The sequence below is a fragment of the Lichenostomus cassidix genome, chromosome 7 (genome assembly GCF_008360975.1).
Source record: "Lichenostomus cassidix isolate B80296 chromosome 7, HeHo_3.0, whole genome shotgun sequence".
Taxonomy (NCBI): domain Eukaryota; kingdom Metazoa; phylum Chordata; class Aves; order Passeriformes; family Meliphagidae; genus Lichenostomus; species Lichenostomus cassidix.
The window spans coordinates 19603220-19626303 of record NC_139488.1 but is presented as its reverse complement, the minus strand read 5'-3'; the positions used below and the strand labels follow the sequence as shown (position 1 = coordinate 19626303).

The window sequence follows — 23084 nt, the reverse complement described above, 5'->3', positions numbered from 1 at the left end:
GACAAAAGGAATGTACAATAAAAAATGTAATCTTTATTATTTTGACGCATTAATAATGTTCTTTAGCATCAGTTAGGGTAATAGCATTTTCCTGCATGCAGTTCACTAATACAGATTTAGTCAATAATTTTAATAAAAGTAATCTATATTTAATTTTCCTGTGTAAGAAACATAAAATGTCCTGATGTGTTGGATTATACAATTTTGCTACTTTGTCTCTGTGAAAAAATATTGCGGACCCTAGGTAACATTTAGAACTGTTCTAGTGCAGCATGAATGAAAAAAGAAGTGAGTAAATATGAGAAAAGATTCAGGATTCTGTGAAAGGAAGGTTGTATCTGAAAACTTACAATGCAGGCACTGCTTAGACATTCAATTTGAACTGTAGACCATTTCCCAACTTCAAAAAAACCCTTAGCTTTTTAGAAGCAAATTATGAACTTATTTCGCAGAAATTATTGATATGTTGGCAAATACTGTAAAAGATAAGAACCTACAGCTATCCATTCACTTAGCTACGTCTGTTCTCTGGAGTTCTTCTGTGAAAAAGTGCTATGGACAGAAAGTAACAAAAATGTTGTGACATCAACTTGAAGATAAAATTCAGTTCTTGTTTTATGTACATAATGCTGAAAAATAAAAGAAAATGATTTTTACAGTATTTATATTTGCTTATAAAATCCTAACATTATTTTCAACAGGTCTAGTAGTTTTCAACATGTCTGTACAGTTTGGATATACACTATATGCTTTTCACTGAAAATTCAGAAATGTAAAACAAATAAGCTCCTAAATAGCTGCAAAATATTGCTTAATGGTATGGAGGAACGAGGTCTTGTTGAGTAGTTTATTTCATTTAGCTCTGATGTATGGCTTCCCATGTTTAAGAATCCTGGACAGTCAAAGGAACAGCAGCATAGGCAATATAAACATGCATTGATTGCATCCAAACTATCTATAATGGTAGATAATACATTATTTTACCTGTTGAATGCTTGCACACTACACTTATTGTGGTACATATTTGATGCAATAAATGTGCTAAAGTCATTATCTGTTTGCTCAAACATGCACCACGGGTTAAAAATTATTATTTACATAGCAGAGGGCTTTTCATTAACGTGTACAACATCAACCTTACTGAGAGCTGAAGATGGCTAAACAATACTGCAGGATAAAGCAGAACAACTTTATAGAGGGATCTTTTTATCAATTTGGAGGGCTGAGGCAGATTCATTTAGTATTTGTATGCAGAAAGACATTTGACAAAGACAAAATCTGTGACTCCAGACCTAGGAAGAAGTTTGCACCTTATGAAACTTAATGGTCTGTGCAAAAAAGTAAACTGTATTTACTATTCTTGTGAGTTGGAGAGGACTTTACAGGCATACCAAGACTTGTTTGAACATGGTAGAACATGACACATTAATTAAGCACCTCAAATTCTGTTATTCCTTTCCAGAAACACTGTGCTAAAAAAATCTGTTGTTCTTTGTGACTTAATGTTATTTTCATGCATGATCTATAAGTGCAGCATGCCTTCATGCAAATAATTTCTGTGTGTATATTAGTCGTATAATAGAACACCTGGCCCTTGTACCTGTAAAGGTGTACTTAATTCCCTTCCCCAACAGAAGCCCCATTTACAAAAATAGTCACATATAATAAACAACATATGAATAAAAACAAGATGAATCCACCAACACAGATTTTGTAAAAATATGAAGTATGTGGCAGTTGAAATGCAAACAGTGGATACAGTTACCATATTGTTTTATGCTAAACACACAAATACTTGGCTTTGCACCCCTTTAACTGGTCCCTACAGTCTGTGTAGCCATTTTTTTCTCTCCTCTTCAGCAGTGTCAGCTGGTAATGAGAACAGTAACCTCCTGTCAAGGTTGTTTCTTCTTATTACAGTCACAGTCACTGACAAGGGGTCACTGTCTTTTAGTAGGCACTGACCTTTAATGTACAGTATATTTGTAAAAATTGTCAGTTTGGCATAGACCTCCTTCAGGAGTCCTGTTGACACAAACACATGATCCTTACAGGCTACGAACTACTTTGCACATATATGATTTTGCTTGCTATTTGCTCCTATTTCTGACCATCTTTATCTTCCTTTTCATGCTTTTCTTTGACTGGCCTCATTACACGATCATAAGAAGGTGGACAAACTGCTGTTGATGCAGTTATATCTGTTTTCTCTGTAAATGAGTTTTCATTTAACTTGTCAATAAGGATTTCATCTTTCATACCCTGACCAGCCCCACCTTCAGTTTTATTTTTGTTATAGATAAAGGAGGCTTGCTTTACTGTTCGTTTTAAGAGGTGGCGTCTGTAAGCACGCTGAATAATAACAGCAGACACCTCCTCCTGTTTTCGTTTCAATGTGGTCGTAATTGGTTCATAGGAAGCTTTAGAAGGATTGGATGCCATAAACCGATCTTCCATCTGTATTCTGAGGGCATCCATCTCCCCACTTTCCCCCAAAACACGCTTTGTGAAGGCAAACAGGATGTCAAGGCAGTGAATTCTGTCACCGCTCACCATGGGCAGATCCATTGCAATAAGCTGGACTTTGTTCGGTTTGGGTAGATGAAGAGGAGGCTCAAGTGCTGCTGCAAAATCAGACAATTTCTCAAATTCCATGAATTGTGTTGCATCAGGATCAAACTTCTCCCAGACTTCATAGAACATCTCAAAATCATCCTCACTCAAGGGTTCAGCACTTTCTTCAGTAGCAACACCAAAGTTCTCCAAAATCACAGCAATGTACATGTTCACCACTACCAGAAAGGATATGATTATGTAGCTGACAAAGAAGAAAATTCCCACAGAAGGGTTGCCACAGTCACCTTTCACAGAGCTCCCCGGATGAGCCTTGTTAGGGTCACAGTCTGGCTCCCCACTGTTAAGAATTGGGGCGAGCAAACCATCCCAGCCAGCAGATGTGGTGATCTGAAACAGGCAGATCATGCTGTTGCCAAACGTTTCAAAGTTGAACATGTCATCGATCCCTGCTTCCCTCTTGACATAGGCAAAGTTGGACATGCCAAATATCGCGTAGATGAACATGACCAGGAAGAGCAGCAGCCCAATGTTGAACAAAGCAGGAAGAGACATCATCAAAGCAAAGAGCAGAGTGCGAATTCCCTTAGCGCCTTTAATGAGGCGCAGGATTCGACCGATTCTGGCAAGTCGGATGACTCTGAACAGTGTGGGGGATACAAAGTACTTCTCAATCATCTCAGCTAAGAACATACCTAAGAAAAGAAAAAAAGAAAATAAGAAAACCAAGGTACATTACCAGTTCATTTCCATATCACAATAGAAATTTAGAAACATAGTTTTAAAATTGCCAGGTTTATGTGGCAATTAAAGATATTCTGTAGATTCCACTTGCATAATTTCTATTATCGCAGCTGTGCTTAGTATTTTCAGGTACAATATATGTTGAATGATTATAACAGTTTTGATGGTTGATTTAGCTAAGTTATAAGTCAAAATGTAACGCTGGATGATTTGGCTATAACTCTTGCAATGGCAAAAGCTCACCATATAGCTCTATTCAAGTAAAAAATCAGCTTGTATTCATTTTACCTTCTTTTTAGTTTAATTAACAAGACTTACCTACTATGGAGAGAATGACAACCACAAAATCAAAAATGTTCCAGCCTATAGTGAAGTAGTAATGGCGAAGTGAAATTAATTTCAGGACACATTCTCCAGTGAAAAGGACAATGAACACCAGGTTTATCCAGTATAAAATATTTTCCATTTCTTTACTCTGGTCATCAGTTTCTACCATCATGGTAACCATGTTAAGACAAATAAGAATCATGATGCTGATGTCAAATACTTGCTGAGTCACAAAATCAAAGACCATGCCTTGGAATTTATTCTGAGGAGGAAAAAAAAAAGAAACATCCAATACAATCTGTAATTTATTTTCTTTTTCGGTTAGAAGGAAGCAGAAAAACACATGCAGTAAGGCATATGAATTTTCAATAACATTGTAACTAGTGGTCTTAAGTAGAGTACTCAAATGCAACTTAGTTCAGCCTCTTGTGTTGTTTATTCGTACATAAAATAGTTGTAAGTGAAAAATTATTTTTTGGTTTTGTTTTTATTTTCTATTTCTGCTGACTGGCACACTAGTTACTGATAATTTTCACATGGGCATATTTCTGCTTTCTCTATATCAATAAAAACTCTTTAAATAGCTAAATAGCTCTTTGTCTGATGTGTATAAATAATTTTACCCCTGGTCTTGGTATAGGTTTTTGTGGTTTTTTGGATCCCAGCTTTTTCATTGCATTGTAGTATTTCTTCTGCTCTTCTGTCATAAATATGTCTTGACCTCCAAAGTAAAAACATGAAATCAAAACTGGTTATAATCACATTTATATGCAGTGCTGAAAAAACTATTAGAGAAATAGGATTGAATGATTCAAAAATCAAGAAGACTGAATTGAGAAAAATCTCTCAGCTATCAAATGGAGCTGTCTACAGTCTAAGCATTTAGAAGTCTGGATATCCAGTACTGCATCTCTTTATCTCAGAAAAAACCCAAACAAATAAGCAAAAAAAAGTAAAATGCAACATTTTTATACAGTTATTTTTCTGGAACTCCAGAAAGTAATTTTCAGTATCTCTTTTCTTTCATAGGAAGAGATATAGTAAATAGTATTTGAGATAAACTCAGATGGTCTGGGCTACTCAATACTGTCACTGAAATCTGAAATGTGATTGTAGTGAAACAAAGGAAAGAGACAAAGTGTCAAAATCAGATTTTTAGTACAGGAATGTGCTACTGCAGCTTTTTCAATTTTGAACAAGCTATAGGTATATCATACCTATAGGTATAGGTATATATCATGCACCTCCAAAACTGCAATATTTTAGAATATCTTGAGAAGGGAAATGAAACAATACTTATCTTCTTTTTTTGCTGATTGAAGTTGTCAATAATGACACCAATGAACAAGTTCAGGGTGAAAAATGACCCGAAAATGATAAAGATGACAAAATACAGGTACATGTACAAGTTGTCTTCATACTTGGGTTGCTGTAATACCTAACGAAACAAAAAAAAAGTGAAATATCATTCCTAAGACTTCACATGAAAATTTCAACCCAGCAAGTGGCAACCTTGTGCAAAATGTCACCAATATTTTGTTTTGATGGTATTCCTATCACTTATATCAATATATTTTGTCTATTCCACCTCTTGCTGATAGCATTTGGCAGCTTGCATTCAGTTTTCCACATTTTGTTACCACAGAATCTCATGCTAATTAATTTAATTTTTTTCATTCTTTTGTATGGATATTAATTGCTTATGTAAGATAAATACACACTTATAGATAGACAGACCTCAGGAAAAAAAATGATAATTTAAAATATTTGCAGTACTTACATCTCTTGAGTCAATAGCTGCATACATAATATCCATCCAGCCTTTAAATGTAGCCTGTAAACAGTACACACCTGTTTAAGCATAGAGTCTAAAGACAATTCATTTAATAATATCCAGCAACTCAGTACAGCACTGGGAATAATAAGCTGCATTAGATTTCTAAAGAATTTTGCCTCTTGACTTTCTATTCAGCTGCTCATTGGATCTCCTGCAGTGTATCCCATTACGTTGTCACTATATGAATATTTTAAGCAGTAGGCATGATCAACCTATTTCTAATTAATTATCAAAAATTATAGAAGGCATTTCAGTTCATCAAATCATGTCAACTGCAAAAGCTATGTACAGCTGGATGAATAGCCTTATGTAAGGCTTGAGTTGCCGCCAATTAACACTGATGTGTAGTTCCTCCCTCCCAAATCAGAAAGGTGGCAACAATACGGAACCAAAATTTTGATCAGCTCAAGAAAGGTATTTTCCTATCAATCAGAATCTACTTTGAGAGATTTAACCTGATTAATTCTGTGTTCCTTTAAATAGATGGTATTGTGTTTTACAGAGCCTAGATCTCTCAGATACATACTGAGATAAAGTAGTAGGAAGTGTTTTATGTGCATTGAATACTTAATATGCCTCATAAATGACAGCCTTTAGTTAAATTCTCCATCAGAATGTTCAAAACAGAAAGTATTTTTCTCTACTGCGGCAATTAGTTCTCTTTTAACTAGGCAATATCTCCAAATAGAAAGCACTTGTTTTTTAATCCAGTTGTGCCCAAAAATACAGCAAAAAAAAAAGGGAAATAGTTCTCTTTTATTTAATCCTCATTACAGTTTTGCAAAACAAGGCTGCAGGTCATTGGTTCCTTCATTTTCCTTGCCACAGAGACCAGTTGCAGAATAGAATCACTCTTCACCCATGTTTTTTGCTGCATCACCATCATCCTGAGGTTTCATTTCTAGTGGAACTTTCAGAAAACCTTTCTCTTTGCAGTTTGGCATCATCCTGAAGTGAACTTAAAATGAGAAGAAATTATTTTCTTTAAGGAAAGGTCCCTTACACTTTTCAAACAGTGGAATACTGAAAAGAGCGTAATTATCCTTAGATGCAAATCCAATGTGCAGCAACTTCACATCTTGGGGTCAACACAGAAAATATGAAGCTCAGGTAACTAACAGTTCAATGGTGAAATCAAACTGTAGTATCAGAAGAGCAATAAATCAAGAATAAATCTGAAACTAGTAGAAGTCTCAGCTGAAGAATTTAAAGTCCTCATGGAATACTTGGACTTCAAGGGATTAGGAGAGGTAGATAAGTTTTATTTATGTAATTAGTAATATATGTTTAACTTGTCCTCAAAAGCTTGTAATGGTGAACACTCCACAACCTAATAAAAATGTTTTTTCCGGCACTTGCTTTTATTGTTTCTGAATACTTATATCCTTCCATTGCCATTTAAGACTCACTTGTCATAGCCATTACATATCTGGAGAACTGCAGTAATCATCTTCATGCAGCATCTTTTACTTTTTGCAGACTGATTGTTGCTGTCTTTCTTCCTCAGGTAGTGATCACTGTTCCTCCAAGCTTCCCACGTAACCTTTGTTTTCCAGAAGTCTGATCATTCTCAGTACTTTTCTCTGAGCTCTTTTACACTAGTTCATCTCTTGAAATGGCAACCAAAACAGGACTCTGTATTTTATCTAACAAGGTCTAAATAGGTTAAGATGATTGCTTCGTGTCTCACAGTGCTACTTTTGTTTCTGTCTTGGAAAACTACTTGCATTTTTTGGAATGTCATTACTTGAAATCAGCACTTCAGTCTGAAACATTAAATGCAAATAATGGGCATAATTTTGCTTCAGAAAGATGATGTAAATGATGGAGTGCCACTTGTGCAAAGTGTGTGCTGTTGCCTCAGATTCAGATATGTAATGATCTTTCAATATCGTCCCACAGGCAAAATGGAATTATTAGATCTTTTGCAAATTTATTGGTGTAGCCTAGACTAAGTAGAATGAATGAAAAAAACAGACTAATTTTAAAATATTAAGCTTCACCATCATCAGTAAAGTACCGCACTATAAACAGAGTACCCTTTCAGCTGGTGACAGAAAATAGAGCTGAAGAACTGAACTGTATTATCATTATTGTTATTATTATTATCATCATCAACATCATCATTATCATTATTGTCATTATTATTGTTGTTGTTAAAAAGGGAACTTGAAAAGAGTGTGGGGGTGAAAAAATAGAAATATATTATTATCTTGTGTTTTCCACAATGAGTTCCATAAAACTCTAAGACATTACAATTTTTGAAGAAATTAAGAAAGATAGTCAAGGCATCACATCCAGTGAAAGCATTATTTCTACTATAGATGCATAGACCTGCTTATATTTATCTGCAATGTGTTCTCTTTAATAGAAATAAGGTGTCCTGTGTGTATTTTGTATGCCAAATAGAAAATAACACAAAAAATTACCAAGAGATCAAACGATTAGTTTCCTTTTTGCATATTACCATATAAAATATATTGTATATTATCAATGACACTAAATCAGGAGTAATTAATTGATTTCAAAGATTACAGCAGTGTAACTGAAGTCAGCATCTGTTCCAAATGTTTCACCCCCTCAAGGAAATTTCAATGACATGTATTTAAATGCAGATTCAAATGTAGTTAGAAAATCCCCCATCTCTTTTACTATTGGTAAAAATTCATAGATTTTTTTCCCCAATTAATAATTTCTAACGAAGTTGTAAGTCATGCTGGAGTTTCACCACTCAATTTTTTTACCAGAAATAATCACCACGAAGATTCACATTCCCTTTTGGAGATACAATAGCATCTTGCTTTCAAAATACTAGCCTGCTGGAACTTTGAAAGTATCCTAAAACTGAAAAAAGTATCCTAAACTTTTAGCCTTGGAATTCAACTTCTGATTTTCCTACCATACACTTCAAGAGATGTGTTTTCTTATTGATATTAGTAACAACAGTATAGTATAATATTGTGCCTCGAGACCCACTGGTTTGCCACATTTTATCCTGGTAAGCAGGGTACACCCTTACTAGAAGGATAAAAGCAGGCCTCTGGGAGATTTACTTACCAAAGAATCCAAATACTAGGTTCAAGTTAAAAGGCATAAGGCCATAAAATTATCAGGGCAGATGCCACATCTCTTTGTGTACACCAACCTCATCCTCTTCACTCATTGGTGCATGACAATTGTGAAAGGAATTTCTCCAGATCTGTCTCTGCTTTGATGCTTCTCTTTAGGGACAGAGAAATACTCAAGCAAGTTCAGATCAAGAAATGAAAAAAGAAGCTTGAAATCCACATAAATCAACATGATCTATGCTGCATTATAGAAGGAAAAAATTCTTATAGAAGGAATGTGTAATTATATGACTGATAACATGAATAATTATACTCTAAATTATGTAAGAATTCTGGAAAACAATCTGATCAACAAAGTCGATAAAACTTGGTTTTATCAATGACGTGTATTGTTAGGCTGTATTTTTGGGCAGAAAGAATTATAACGTTTCTATAATACTAAAGATTTTCCAAACAAATCCCTCCCATGAAAGAAAAATCCCCAAGACCTATCATTAGGTAATGTTTTTTTCTCAGGCCCCTCATTCAGGAAAGTCATTCACCATCACTGCCAAGTAAACTCAAGAAAGAGCTTGTTAGATAGTTCCTTTTGCTTAAAAAGTTACTATCACACATTTATATTTTTTAAGCCCAGAATAATTCTTTCTGAAATTATCGCTCTGCTTTTGAGTGTTTCTGTGTGAAATATATATGTTTCTTTTCCATATCACTCTTTAAAAAAAAGGATTTTCTGTGATGAAGAGACCCATATACTGCCAGAAACATTAAAAAAAAAAAAGTTGTTCACAGGTCTCATTGATGTCTTTACCAGAATAATTAGGCCCTCAGTGCCTTGGTCTGAAGTTCTTTTGGCTTGCTTTCATTTTGATTTTTTGTCATGAAAATGGTACTAACTTGCATTAGTATTCACTCCATCTAGCGATGCAGATAGTAAGGACTTATGTTATGGTTCTTGTAACCCAGAAAGGCTGAAGGGATTTACAACATTCTTTGACTGACTCAAAGGATATGAGCCAGAGGGCAGAATGGAGAATGGAAATGACGGAGAATAAGAGGAAGCTATCTGTATTTATTTTCTAGCCTCCTGGCCTTGTATCAGTAATTCATGCATTGATATTTATGTCAGAGATTGTTCTTAGAAAAATGACACTGACCACCCTGGGGTTATTTTATCAGGTCCAGCACTAATAAAAGCCTGTGCCTGAGGTTGTTAAGGTGGAGAGCCAAATTACTTCAGTAGAAAGGCCATTAATGTTCCCATTAGGCAAACAGAAAGCATATCCACTTGCAACTATGATTTTTATAATCAGATTTTCAGGCTCAATATATTATTTTAGGCCAAATACTAAACTTTCAATAGCTTTCTCTTTGTATCTTACACAGTAACGTATACCTCTAAGTCATACCTTTACATTTAGTCATCTTTCTGTTGCTACAGGCTTTTTAGGAAGGGCTATGACATACCTATTCAAGTCTCATGTTTGTTTTGGACATGATGGCTTTGGAGTCTTGTTCTAGAGTTTGATACAAAGTACTTTATATATCAAATAGAAAATCACTTTATCAGTGTCTTTTTTGATTGAGAAATCTCAAACAATTATGAATCGTGGCCTTATTTTCTTGAAGGCAAAAAACCATAGATTCTCCAAGTTTTAATGCATTAACTGAAAACCAAGCTGATATTATTCTTTCTTTGTCCTAGGGCTCTTATAATTCCATAACTGCAAAATCACTAGTACTGGCTTACTTAGCAAACCCTAAAAGATACAGAGCCAAGTGTCTGTTTTGTGCAATGATAGAAATGCCCCCCTTTTTTCCTAGTGTGTCAAACAAAAAAAAATCTTCCATGCTTTTACAAGCATTTTAGCAATACAGAAAAATTAAGTGCTTTTGTCATGGACATTCTCCTCACACGAAAAATCATCCATCATTAAGCAAGGGTCTCATGTTCTCGCAAAATCTCTATATTGTAGATACTGCAAAAACAATTGGCTTGTCCTCCATGAGAGCTAGGTCCCTCTGTGATAGGTCTAGATTAATTTTTCCCTTTGGAATTGTGGAAACAATTGGCAAATTTCTCCTAACTTGCCTCCCAAAAAATCCAATAATTTAAGAATCTCAGTCTTCATGTAAGAAATATTTGTTGCTTTTCAATGAATAGAAGATTAAATAATCTATGCATAGCCAGGACACTGAAATACATATGATTGCTAGTAGCTGAGGTGTTGCGGATTGTGGCCATGAAGTCAGGAAGAAAATGCACCTGGAATAATTACCTGTGTCTCGGAGTGTAATAGGTTCCTACTAGAAACAGAGTTGCAAACTACTTGAAAGAGTTTTGTTGATGTCGTGTTTCTCCTGAACACCTGCAACGAAGCATTCTACCTCCCTGGGTGAGTGGATTTCATAAAAATGGTGAAGAAAATAAGTACTTAAAGCCTTTAGTTACCAAAATCAAATTGTTTTCATTATTTTATTTCTTTAATACTATTGGTCCCTATCCACTCTTTCCTGATGTGACAGTAAAGTAAGTAATCATAATGAAATTTTTATTACAGACTTATCAGTCACACAGTAAGATGCTGTATTAGCTGGGAGAGGCAGTTCACATTGCTCAGAACTATTGTTTTAGATTTTGTGCAGGACCATGTCCATACCACTGCACCATGTTAATGATTTGTTTTACTAAGATTTTGTATAAACAACATAAAAACTAGAAACTTATTTAAAAGCAATAAAAATGAAACCTAAGATACTGCAGAATTAGATAGTAACCTCCAAAAAAAAAAAAAAAAACCGTAGAGGTTGCTGAAGGTACCCAACATAGGTTAGAGTCCAGCATTTTTTTGATTAAAGCTGGGTCAGATTGTTAGCTACTTCAAAATACTAAGACAGTGTTGCGAAGACGCAATTTTTGATACTGAAGGCATAACCTTATAGTATCTTTCTGTATATATTTTCTTTCTTCTTCCCTCAGTTTTTGCTACATAAACTTCATGAGGCCCCTATGCACAGAAATATCAGGAAAATATTCCATAGATTATATTATTAAGTGTTATTTTTCTTTTCTTATTTCTCTTCCGAATTAGAAATTGCTTTTTAGATCATGTACATCTGCACTGGTGGCAGCCACATCCCTGAGATGAGATTTATTACCTAGAGTTCTTTGTGACTTAATCACATGAATGGAGAGGTTTTTTTTAGCAACTGGAAAACTTAAAATATTTAGATACCTGAATACGATTCCTAGGTACTTCTAGAAACTTTACAAGTTAGAAGAGGCCGTTGGACTAAGGGAGCCATAAATAGGAAGATGTGTCATTAGATGTCCTAAAAATTCTTCATTCGTTGTAGCAGACTCTACTTGTTGCTTGTGATGAAAAGAGTAATCAATTACCAGTGTAGCAATACAACTAAGTCACAGATAAAAATCCTCAGGTAAATGTTTTCTCTCCTTGTCATTAGAATTGCTTTTCACTACTGCATATAAACAGGAAAAGGTATATAAAGAGTGATCACTTACTACTTGAAGTAAAGAAAGATACCCAAATCCTACATTATCAAAGTTTACTTTCACGTTTTTCCATCGGGCACTTTGATTGTTTTTTATGAGTTCCTCGCACTGACTAAAATTGTTGATTTGGTCGACTTCAAACCTTTCATCAGTTGTGGTGTTAACACAGTAGTAGAACTTCCCAGCAAACAGATTTACTCCCATGATGCTGAAAATTAGCCAGAATATAAGACAAACGAGAAGCACGTTCATGATGGATGGAATTGCTCCTAAAAGGGCATTCACAACCACCTAGTACACAAATACAGGGGGAAAGAGAAAAGAGTATAAGCATATTTACAGCAATACATTTTTGTATACTGTTTCACCATTCCTTAATAAATTCTTATTCAGAAACTAATATGATAAACTTTAAAGCAGTACATTAATAACTGTAGCATTGCACCATTCTTTTAAATTATCGACATTAGTACATGTAATGAAAAGAAAATAAGTGAGAAAATGAAAATAATTATTAGAAAAACATAATAGAAGACCTGACAGTAGTAAGATGATGCCTGACACTGATGTGTTCTAGATAAAAAAGAAAAATGTGCTAAATAAATAATATAGACATAATAAAATTCTAAAAATGCATGAAATTATAGCTTAAAAATGTTTAAAGCAAAATGGCAATCTGTAGATTTGATCAACATAGTTATGAAATTTAAGCTGAAAACAAATGCCATGAATCTAGAAACTAAGCTCTACATAAAAGAATTATGCGCGAATTAAATACAAAACTTTATTGCCTTATTGTTCCATGCAAGATTATAACAAAGATTAATTTCTTTGTATATGAAAGCAAGACAGGTTTGCAATATGTATCTACTTGAATCAACATAATTTATTTCAAGCTCCAGTCTTCTTGTTTCATGTATTAAGTTAGCAATACCCTTCATTTATTTATAAAATTATATGTTTAGAACTTTTGATTTTGCATTTTAAATTACTTTTGGCCAGTTGCCTTCTCAGACACTTGCAGGCAAGATGTCAATAAACCTTATGTAGATAAAAGGTGTACTGTTCTGATATATAGAGTAATTAATCACATGTGTCTGTCAAAGTTATCAAAACTTTTGTGACGAGCAATTACTTTTCCTTAAGTATCCAATTCCTAATTCGCATTTATAAGTTTTATTTTAAATTATACGTTTTTCTTCTGTAAACTTTTGGAAGCTGGTATGAAGGTAAAATAAATATATAGTTGAGCTCTGATTCACAGTGATCTAAGTCCTGCAGCAGGGCAGGAAAGAATTGGCATGGATACTTGGAATATATTAAGTTTTCTTAGTCCATCTCTGTTCCCTGCATCCTCCCCACTACCAACATAGTTTTGAGCAAGCTGAGAACTGCTCAGTCTTACTACCTATATTTCACAGCCTCTGGAAGGCCTTTGGAAGAGGAATATCGTGGTTGTGTTATTCATCACTCAGCACCCTCCTCCCCTTCTCCTCCTGAATGTCATTAGGATCTGTTTAGAGATCTTAGGTAGAAATGTTATTTTCAGGGCATATTTTCTTTTCATTTAGAAGGGTCTCGTCCACTTCCAGATAGTAGAAATGAGACCTTTCTATAACAGAATAATCCTTATCTTTCATAAAACCATGATTTTTTTTTTAATTTAGCTCTTTATTTAATTTTTTGTAAAATTTTATAGCTTCTAGTTTTGGTGATTAAAAGATCCCAGTGATAAATCTGTTCCTACTTAGCTTAATGGAACTGACAACAACATAAAAATTAGAAATGGAATTAGAAATTCTGAAATTTGTTCCAAGTCTGACCTGATCTGTGACACTGCATTATACTATTGCTGCTTTGAAATTCTATGCCAGCTAGTGTTTGTCTTATCTTTTTTCTCCCCACTCATAAAAATGTTCCAGATGTGTAACACTGATTGAATTCCTCTGCTTAATCTTGATGAAAAACCTGAAAATAAAGATGCCAAGAAAGAAAGATGGGGATTTAGTTCTGCAACTTAAATAAATTAAAGTTACCTGTGCTCACATGAATAGTTTTGCATGAATTGAGTGCCTGTAGCAGTTACCTTTATAACAACCCTGACATCCATTGAACCACAGCACAGATCCAGAACAGGCAGCAGAATACTAACAGCAACAATAATTGTTACAACAATTATGAATTGATAATAGTTGTAGAAAGAAAGATTTCTACCAAATGCATCAGTGTGTCTTGATTCTTTAGATGAGCAGGTAATGCAGTCTCACCACTGAGACTATGAAAAGATCAGCCACATCTTCTTGGACAAAAAGAGAACAGCTTCCAGCAACTGTTCCAACAATGCTTTCAACAACTTATTTCATTTAGGTCACTGAAAACCCATCAAATGGTAACAATTTTTGGTCACTACTGACCTGGCCTGGATGCGAACTGGTGACCTAGAGGTGAAAGGCTCTGTATCCTATTACCAACCCCTTGAGCTATCCAGTCCCCCTGGAAGGTTTTTTAAGAAAAGAAGAAAAGAAAATTAAAACTTTTAGAAGTTGATTTCTGTTTCCATTGCTTTTTCTGTTTTTTCCCACAAAAGTGTTGAGCCTTTCCCCTATCATATATATAATGTAAAACTGCATTTTTACAAGTTGGTCAGATGCTCAGCTGACAGTAAAGTCCACCTTAGGAAGAAGTCTTAATTTCTTGTAAACATACAGTTGGAGGTAATAGCCTTAACAGCAGTTTTCTGTTTTACTTTTTTTTTTTTTTTTTTTGTATTTGCTTTGGGAATTAGATGAGGTACTTCAGGATAACCAGGACATTAACTTAAAATCCAAGATAGCACCCATACATACACAGACAACACCTACACACATGAGTTACAGCAAATGGACAGAAGAAAGGGAGAACCAATTGAAAAGTGAACTGAATCCATAAAAGAGGTTAATTAGCATTCCATAATGAGTTAATTTAGCAAATAAAAATTGTCATTCGCATCTTGTTGGAAAGAGTCTGTAGAGGGTTAAAATAATGTTGGCAACTACAGCTCTTATTTTTGCTTGTTCTTGAAATCTGGATCACATATATATGATTCCAAATGCATTTTTTCTTTTAAAGGGACTGTTCTCTTGGGCCTAATTTCTGTTATTTCTTGATACAGAATATAATGCCCGTTAATTGGAAAAATATGTTTGCATAATTGTTTGTTTTTATAAATTACCTATGCATTTCCTCAAGGCTGGGATGCTGCTGGTCAGGCTGACTCCAGTGAGCAAAGCTGCAAAAGCCCAAGTTGATTCTGCTTGTTCACCTTCCTAGAGCTTCAGGTAGGTGTAACAGCAATAGGGACAAGTGAGAAACAACATCTGATGCCTAAAAAGACAAAGGGGCTCTAGACTATTTTACATTTCAGTCAACACTCATCCAGGAAAAAAAAATCACTGTGGGAAACCATGTCTCTTCTAGAAGAAAGCAGTATTTCATATAAATATTACACAATTTTTGTGTTTACATTTCCAACATATTTATCTTCCAACATCAGATTTATATATAAGGTAAAATAATTACTGCGATACTAATTGTATGTCCTATCTTCTGGCCAATATGACTCCATGTCAAGACAAATTAGTAGTCAGTTATTTTCATTGTTACTGTTTGTATCTTCTTAAGTAAAACTCTCCAAAGAAAACAGCAAAAACTGGACAAAAAATCAGTTTTGCTGTCAGAACTGTTTAAATGTGTAGAATGAGGATTGTACAAAACACCAGCTTATCCCTGCTGTAGGAATAAAGACTAGATTGAGCCCTGCTGTGAGGGACATAGCTGAACACATTGTGAGATATAAATGTATTTTAGTTGCCAGAGGAAAGTATTTTCTGTAGATTCTGGCACCTCAGCCACCACAGACTTTTCAGGAATTCCTACATTGGAGCTGAGTAATGGATACATCAGGGCCTCCTGAAATAAACAAGGAAAATTCTTTAGTAGTTCTTATCCACTTTTACCATAACTTTTGCAGATTCTGTAAAGTTCCAAGCTCTGTTCCTGGTGCAAATGAGGAGGAAGTGACCATCTTTGGGATGGAAAGGGAGATTACAGGACTGTGTCTGGAACATTCTTTCTACTTAAAATTAAAAAGTAGTTTATTTGTCTCCACTTGGAAGGTGTCAACTTCATAATTTTATGCTTAAAAAAGAAAAGTTCCTAAAGAGCTGCTGGAGAGAACATTTGCACTGAGAGGTGGTGAAATGAGCAGGGAGACATTGGTTTAGATTCTCGGTGCACCACACAGGTAAGATTGCTGGAATGTGCAGGAGATGCACCATGAATGGACAGGGATGGAGGCAAAGGTGACAGATGGGATCTGAATTTAACATGTTCCCATAGTGAAGGACCTGGAGGACAACACACAGGGGAGTCTAGAAGATTCTGAAAACACACTGACTTGACCACGTGGGTATCAAGTCAGGGACAGGTGTATTCTCTCTTGAACTGTGGAAGAGTTGAGGCAAGGGAGGAAAGGACATAGTAACTGTATGTAAAAATACAGTAACTTTCCCAGTCAGGGGATCAAAAGAGCATCTGAGGCAGACCATGAAGAAAGCCCATCCCTGCATCAAAAAGATTAGCACTACCTGATGCTGTAATAATGCTTTCTGTTCTCTCTGGCACTATAAAATCAATGATGGAAACTGCCTTTCTCTGAAGTTTGAGGAGCCACTTCTATAAGTCATAACACAGCAGAAAGTCAGTAGGATTGGAGGAAATGGTTATGCGACTTAATTTAGGAGCAGCTAAGTAAGTTGAAAATGTTTGTCACAAAAGCAATGGAAGTAGTAGACCTATAGACCAGCAGACAGGATAAAAACACTGCCCAGTGCAGAGAATTAAGACTGACCCTCAGCAGAGGCTCTGGGATCTCTGCCACAGTTGCTTAGTGTGAGGTTTGGAGGTGCCCATGAAGGAAGATAACTAGTGATGCAGTACAGGAAAAATATTCCCACATGAGATACCCTATCTCATCTAAGTGTATACATGGAGCTGAATTGAGGGATGTATGGCTGTAGGGAGAGAAAGGTTAAAACTGGAAGATTTGGTGAGGAGGGAATAGTTTCTCTCAAAGTGAACTTGCAGCTGGGAATGCTAAACACGTCAGAGTGGGAAAACTTCATTTATTATGTCTAGTGTTATTTATCCTCTGCCTGGTTTGAGAAGTGGAATTCCTGTGTAGAGGTAATACACTCTCACAGACATGCTTGACCCTCCTACTGGGAGACAGAGAGAGATCATAAAAGCACAGCATTGTGATAAGCTGAACATGTGTGAAACCCTTGCATATATTGGGGCAGGCTGCAGGCCCTGATGCCCCCATGAGAAGGCAGCCTGTGTCCCCATCAGAAGGGAGCCTGTGTCCCCATGTGTGTCTGCCTCCCAGCACTGTTAGCAAGGTAATGAAATAAATCTACTCTTTGCATTTCAGCTGTGTTTTGTGGTCGCCCTCGTTACTGTCGAGTCACACAATGGCTATCTAAGGATTAAAGTTATTTATGTCGAAGGGATAAAGTGCATGTACATTGCCACTGCAGTAATGTAGATGGGATTTTTACTCACAGATAATAATGAAAATTTATCCCATTTTATCAATGTTTATATCAGGTAATAGACATATGTGATAATTGCAGTCTAGCAGATGAGGACAGAATGGTATAGGAAGAAAGAGAGAGAAGGAATTGAGAGAGCAAGAGATTGCAATAATTCCTTTACCTCAAAACTACATATTTTCTCACTGAGCAGCTTGGAATGGTACCCTGGGAAGAAGCATGCTGCATATACTTGATGATCAGCTATGAACTGGCTGGAGAGACAACAGTGGATGAAAATTAAGTATATCTGTGAGAGAAAGAGCAACCTACTTGATATGATCCAAATAATGATTAGGGAGGAACTAGTAGAATTTTTAGATTCTAGAAATCTAAAAATATAGATTAATCCAAGTTATTAAAACTTTCTCATTTTCAATTAATTACTCCTCTCTATTTTATCCTAATGCATTTCTTGCAAGAAACTAACTTTCATAACTTTGTCCCACAAATAGAAATCAGAGTGGTACACCATGCACCATGTTGCTACAAATGTATGATCTATAATCCACTAACTACACTGCATTGTTCCAGTATTTACCTCACTAAAAAAAAAAAATCCCAACCAACACAAAAAATACCACCAAAATAAAAATCAAATACCCTCATCCCCCAAATTAAAAAAATAAAACCACAAACCTCCCTAAAACCCCTTCTATCAAACAAGAATTTCCTGTAACCCAATTTACATTCTTTTGTCTCGTTATCACTGTGCACATCTGAAAAGAGTCTGTCTTTGTCTCTTATCTATCTCCCAACCCATATTACAGGCAATTTATGAATTTTGCCATTAAGTGGTATGTAGTAAAAGAACTAGATTCCACCTTTGCTACACAGTTTGCCTTAATTCTATGTGCATACATATATTTTATTCTTAAAAACATGATCTAGGATTATGTGATGCCAGAATTAAATAACATTTAGAAAAATGTTTAGAAAAGTTATAAGAAAATTGAAAAAATAGAAAACCCTTTATTCTAGCAAACTAATATTTATCTTTAAGTCATGATCACTAAAAATTAGTAAACCAAAAGTTTGTAGAAGTAAATTATGATAGTGGGACTATACTAGTATTTAAATCCATTTTTTTTAAAAAGCAAAAAAGGTTGTCTCCTGAAAGAAACAATGAGTGCCTTTTGTCGGTGCTAGGCATGAGAAGCACCTCTTGTGAACAAATTGAAAACAGTTATTTATGACAATGCCTTCATTTTTTTGAATAAAATGTAGACAGTGTTGGAAATATACAGTGAAGATTATTAGAGGAATACCATTTAAAGCAGTGATTGTAAATAAAAGTTGAATTTTAATGAGACTATGCAAAGACAGGCAGGTGGAAAGAAGCAAAGAGACCTGTCTAGGAGTTACAAGTAATTCTTAATCTGAACAGTAATGAACAAATAAAGCTGAAGTAAGAGACAAAAGATCTCAGAAGAGAGGAAAATCACTCCCAGAACAAGCCAATTACTGTATTTTCTACTTTTCTGTAACTGTTACTGTACAAGTGCATCTGACTGAATAATGCTTCTGATAGTGAATTTTGTCTTCAAAGAAAGCAAAATACTTTCTCAAATGACACACAAACTTTTATAATGCTTGGTGCTGGAGAAATTTCATGCTATTGGGTGATGAGTTTATATCTTGGAATGCCACAACTGTTAGCAGAGAGATTCAGCTAGATGATTCTACAGTTCTCTTCTAGCTTTCATTAGAAAATTTAACTTGTTTAAAGTAGCAACCCAAGTATTTGTTATTCACATAACAGTCTATTAAAAGCAAGCTACACTGTTGGATTTAATGACTGGAGGTTCTGGAGCAGCCTGATTCTGTTTCTTACCAGAACTCAAGCATGCAAAAAGTACTTTTGATGGCAACATGGAAGAAAAGACATAATTTAACATACTGTTTGATAAAATACAGTAATTGTCTGCCAAGAAATAAATCACATGGCTCCATTTGTTTGAGAAGACCTGGTAAATATTGTAAAGAGACATGTGCATGAAAACAGAGCAATTACTTGATGTGGTAATAGTGTCTCCATATTTCACTGGATGCAGCGAGAAAAACTCCAACTTTTTGCCCTCCTTGTTGCATTAATGAAATGTTATTAACTTTTACATGCCCTGTAACATGTTCAATTAAAATGAAAACTATATCCCTTAGAAATTTCATTAAATTTTGATCCTGAAAGTAAGTATTTTCTGTAAGATACAATAAATAGAAATCTGGAAAAAAAGGGTTTCAATTATATATGATAGCTCTTCAAAAGTTCTCTTCTAATTGCAGAATTACAGTCTAAAAAATATACTGACATGTTTCCTATATGATTTATGAACACCTGTATAGTGAGGCTTCAAAGTTTATAAATATTTTAATTGCCTTTCAGGAGACATAAAACATCTAACAGACTTTCCTAAAGACTCAAACGTAATGAATAGGATCACAGTCCTCAAAAAAATCCTTCCAAGTGCATAATCCTTAGATCAACAAAATATATTTCTGTATTTTTAAGAGAAATTTGCAGAAAATATTCAGTCACTTTCTTGAAAGTGAATACATTATTCTTAACTGTGAGATAAGATGCTAAATTTATGTTGAACATGGTTGATACTGATCCATCATTTGCACTGAAGCTATAAAAACCCTGCACTAATGATACCCTCCTGCAGTTGGTTCTTGCAAGGGTTGTAGTTCTAAGAAGTGGATTTTTCTAATGATTGTAACGAATCTGAAATTTTTATATCACTGACAGGTCTCCTGCAGGACATTTTGAAATCCCAAGAAAGATAAGACTCTTACTGGAATTTTATAAAAAATTACAAAAACTAGTTTCCAACACAAGACAAAGAAGACTGAATTTAGATTCCAAGAAGGGATTTTATATGCTATATGTTGTGTGCATACACTTGGAGTGATTTACTTAATCTAACATATAGGGTGCTTAAAATTGTGCAAAAATTTAGAGTGCAATTATATAGATATCTGTAGTTGTGATTATTCAGATCACAGTATTTTGGAGTGTGTTTAAGGTATTAAGAGTAATGTTCAAAACTTTCTACAGGTTATTTTGAATATATATGGCTATAAATTGAGTAACAGGGTAAAGCATAGATTTTTCCAAAACATTGTAAAAGCCAGATTCAAATTTTTAAAGAAAGCCAATTTTTATCTGTTAAAAAAGCAACTGAAAATCTTAAAATAGCTGAGGTACCTTTGTCCTGCAAAAAGGACTCCAGAAACTAAATGAAATTACTGATTTGCTCATAAGTTTTCATGTTTTTTTCTTTAATAAAAAATTTCAAAGAAATATTTCCAAACATTTAAGGCAATTGAGAAGCAGTGTAGGATGAATATACAGAATCTAGTTTTGCTGGTACTGGGATCTGCAGATAAGTTTGTCTCTCCTCCTAACCCTTAATATACAATGTAATGATTACTCAGACTGTATTCTTTAAGGGTAGAAAAGGGGGAAATACTGTACCCATAATACAGATAAGGGGAGGAACCTGTGGTCCACCCCACACAAGCTGAAATGTATCCTATATGAAATAGAAATATATAGCCTGTTATTAGTTGTGAATCTGTAATGACAGACACTTGATGCTGTTTTATAACTCAGTTATATGAGAAATGTTTCATACTAATGGAGTTTTGAGTACTCTTGAAAATGCCTCATTGTCACTTTACTGATAAGGGAATCTAAGGAATAGCCATTGAATTTTAGAGGATATTTAAGACATCAAATACTCTAATTTATTTTTAAAAAATATGTAATTGGACTGGAAATTTGAAATACAGTAAATGTTTAAAGCCATAAGCCAGAAATATGCATAAGGCATGCAAAACTGAAAGTGCAAGTGGATTTCAGATTGTTTGCTGCCTTCTACTATTTCTCTAATAAATAAATCAAGCACGGCATGACATGCTTCATTTTGTGAAATTAGACACAAATGCATGCTTTATTGTCACTTAATTCTCTAACTCAGCAAAGCAATGTACTCAGTATTCTACATTTACAGGTAGCATACCAATTCAGAACTAGCGCAAAAGCATTATATTGCAAGTACTAAAAAGCTAAACAAAAAGCAATGGGTATATTCAAATCTCAGTTTGCAGCTACTTCTGCTTAGTACATACACTAATTGAGATGAGAATATAAACCCTAAGACAGAAATTTAAATTAAATTAAAGCAATCCTTTACTTTGCCTTCCAGCATCTGGGTGGAGTTGGTTTTGAGATTCAATATAAAAAGTATTAATATTTCTCACAATTAAGTATACTGATATAGCAGATATTCTAAATGCCTTTAATATGGCAAAATTCACTTCTGTGCTTAAGGCAAGCACAAGCTATGGATCACTTGTACCCTCTTTTGCTGCAAGTGATTCATATATCTTACATTCACTTTGGAAAGAAAATTTATCCCATTTATGAAACAGCACAATTATAAAAGTAAGTTGTAACTAAAGAGTATAGCTGAAGACTTCTAAGAATGTAACTTGATATGTGAAATGTCATTAGAATAGTCATTAGTATTTACTGACAGTAAAATACTGCATTCTTCTGATTCACCAGAATGATAAACTTACTTAAGAAAAACATTGATTGAAATAAAGTAGTTGAGTACCTGGCAAATTGTTTTACAAAATGATGCAGAGTTCTTTATATACACAGAATTGGGGAATACTTATGATATTTTACATTTTCAATGCAAAATTTGCACAGTTTTCAACATGGGTAAACATAAAAAATTTAAATACATGCGGAATAAAAACTCAGCTTGTTTTATCACAGCTAAGTGTAGGTGTGGGCAATATAAGAAAGCAAAAAAAAAAAAGATGATTTCTTTTTACCTTCTGTAGACAGAGAAAAGAATCTCGTTTTAGGAGCTCTTATGAAATGAACTCAGGTTCTGACAAGACTGCAATTTGACTATAGTCTTATGAGCTGGTCAATTATTTATTTTTTTACTGTTCGTGAGTCATTCAAAAAGTAATTTCAACAACTGTCAGTGAACTGTTTTGAATGCTTGCCAAGTCCTTTGGGAGAAAAAACAATTTCAGAAGTGCAAGTAGTAACTATAAGGCCTATATATATTTGGCCAGTCAAATTTGCCAAGTGACTGGAATCAGGTACTACATTGGCTGTCATTGATATTGGAGGACAGAGCTAAAACCCTTTTGCTTTTCCAAGTTTGTCTGTGATTCCTACACAGTAAATTGCTCATTAATTATTCATGTTGTGTAGCAGAAATTCTATCTTATGATTGGGCTTCTGGCATAGTTTCATAGTTATTCAGCAAGAAATAAGGGAAAGCAGTCAATAGATTTCAAATAACAGGTACCTTAAGCATGAATATCCTAAATCTTGTAAGTGGAAAACTTACTAAGGC

General features: G+C 34.6%; 1 protein-coding gene across 7 annotated transcripts in view; it reads right to left on the bottom strand.

Moving 5' to 3' along the window:
* Window positions 1-13: 13 nt before the first annotated feature.
* Window positions 14-23084, bottom strand: part of LOC146434699 (sodium channel protein type 1 subunit alpha) — a 91603-nt gene continuing 68532 nt past the window's right edge. For 5 of the 7 annotated variants that reach the window (XM_085066573.1, XM_085066568.1, XM_085066570.1 and 2 more), the window contains 6 exons: window positions 12074-12355; window positions 5426-5479; window positions 4946-5083; window positions 4269-4373; window positions 3637-3907; window positions 14-3269 (listed from right to left, as the gene is read on the bottom strand). In XM_085066573.1, coding sequence (XP_084922699.1) covers window positions 2101-3269; window positions 3637-3907; window positions 4269-4373; window positions 4946-5083; window positions 5426-5479; window positions 12074-12355 — 2019 coding nt within the window. In that variant the 3' untranslated portion in view covers window positions 14-2100. The remainder of the gene's footprint in view (window positions 3270-3636; window positions 3908-4268; window positions 4374-4945; window positions 5084-5425; window positions 5480-12073; window positions 12356-23084) is intronic. The other 2 variants (XM_085066571.1, XM_085066572.1) reach the window with 1 other exon arrangement.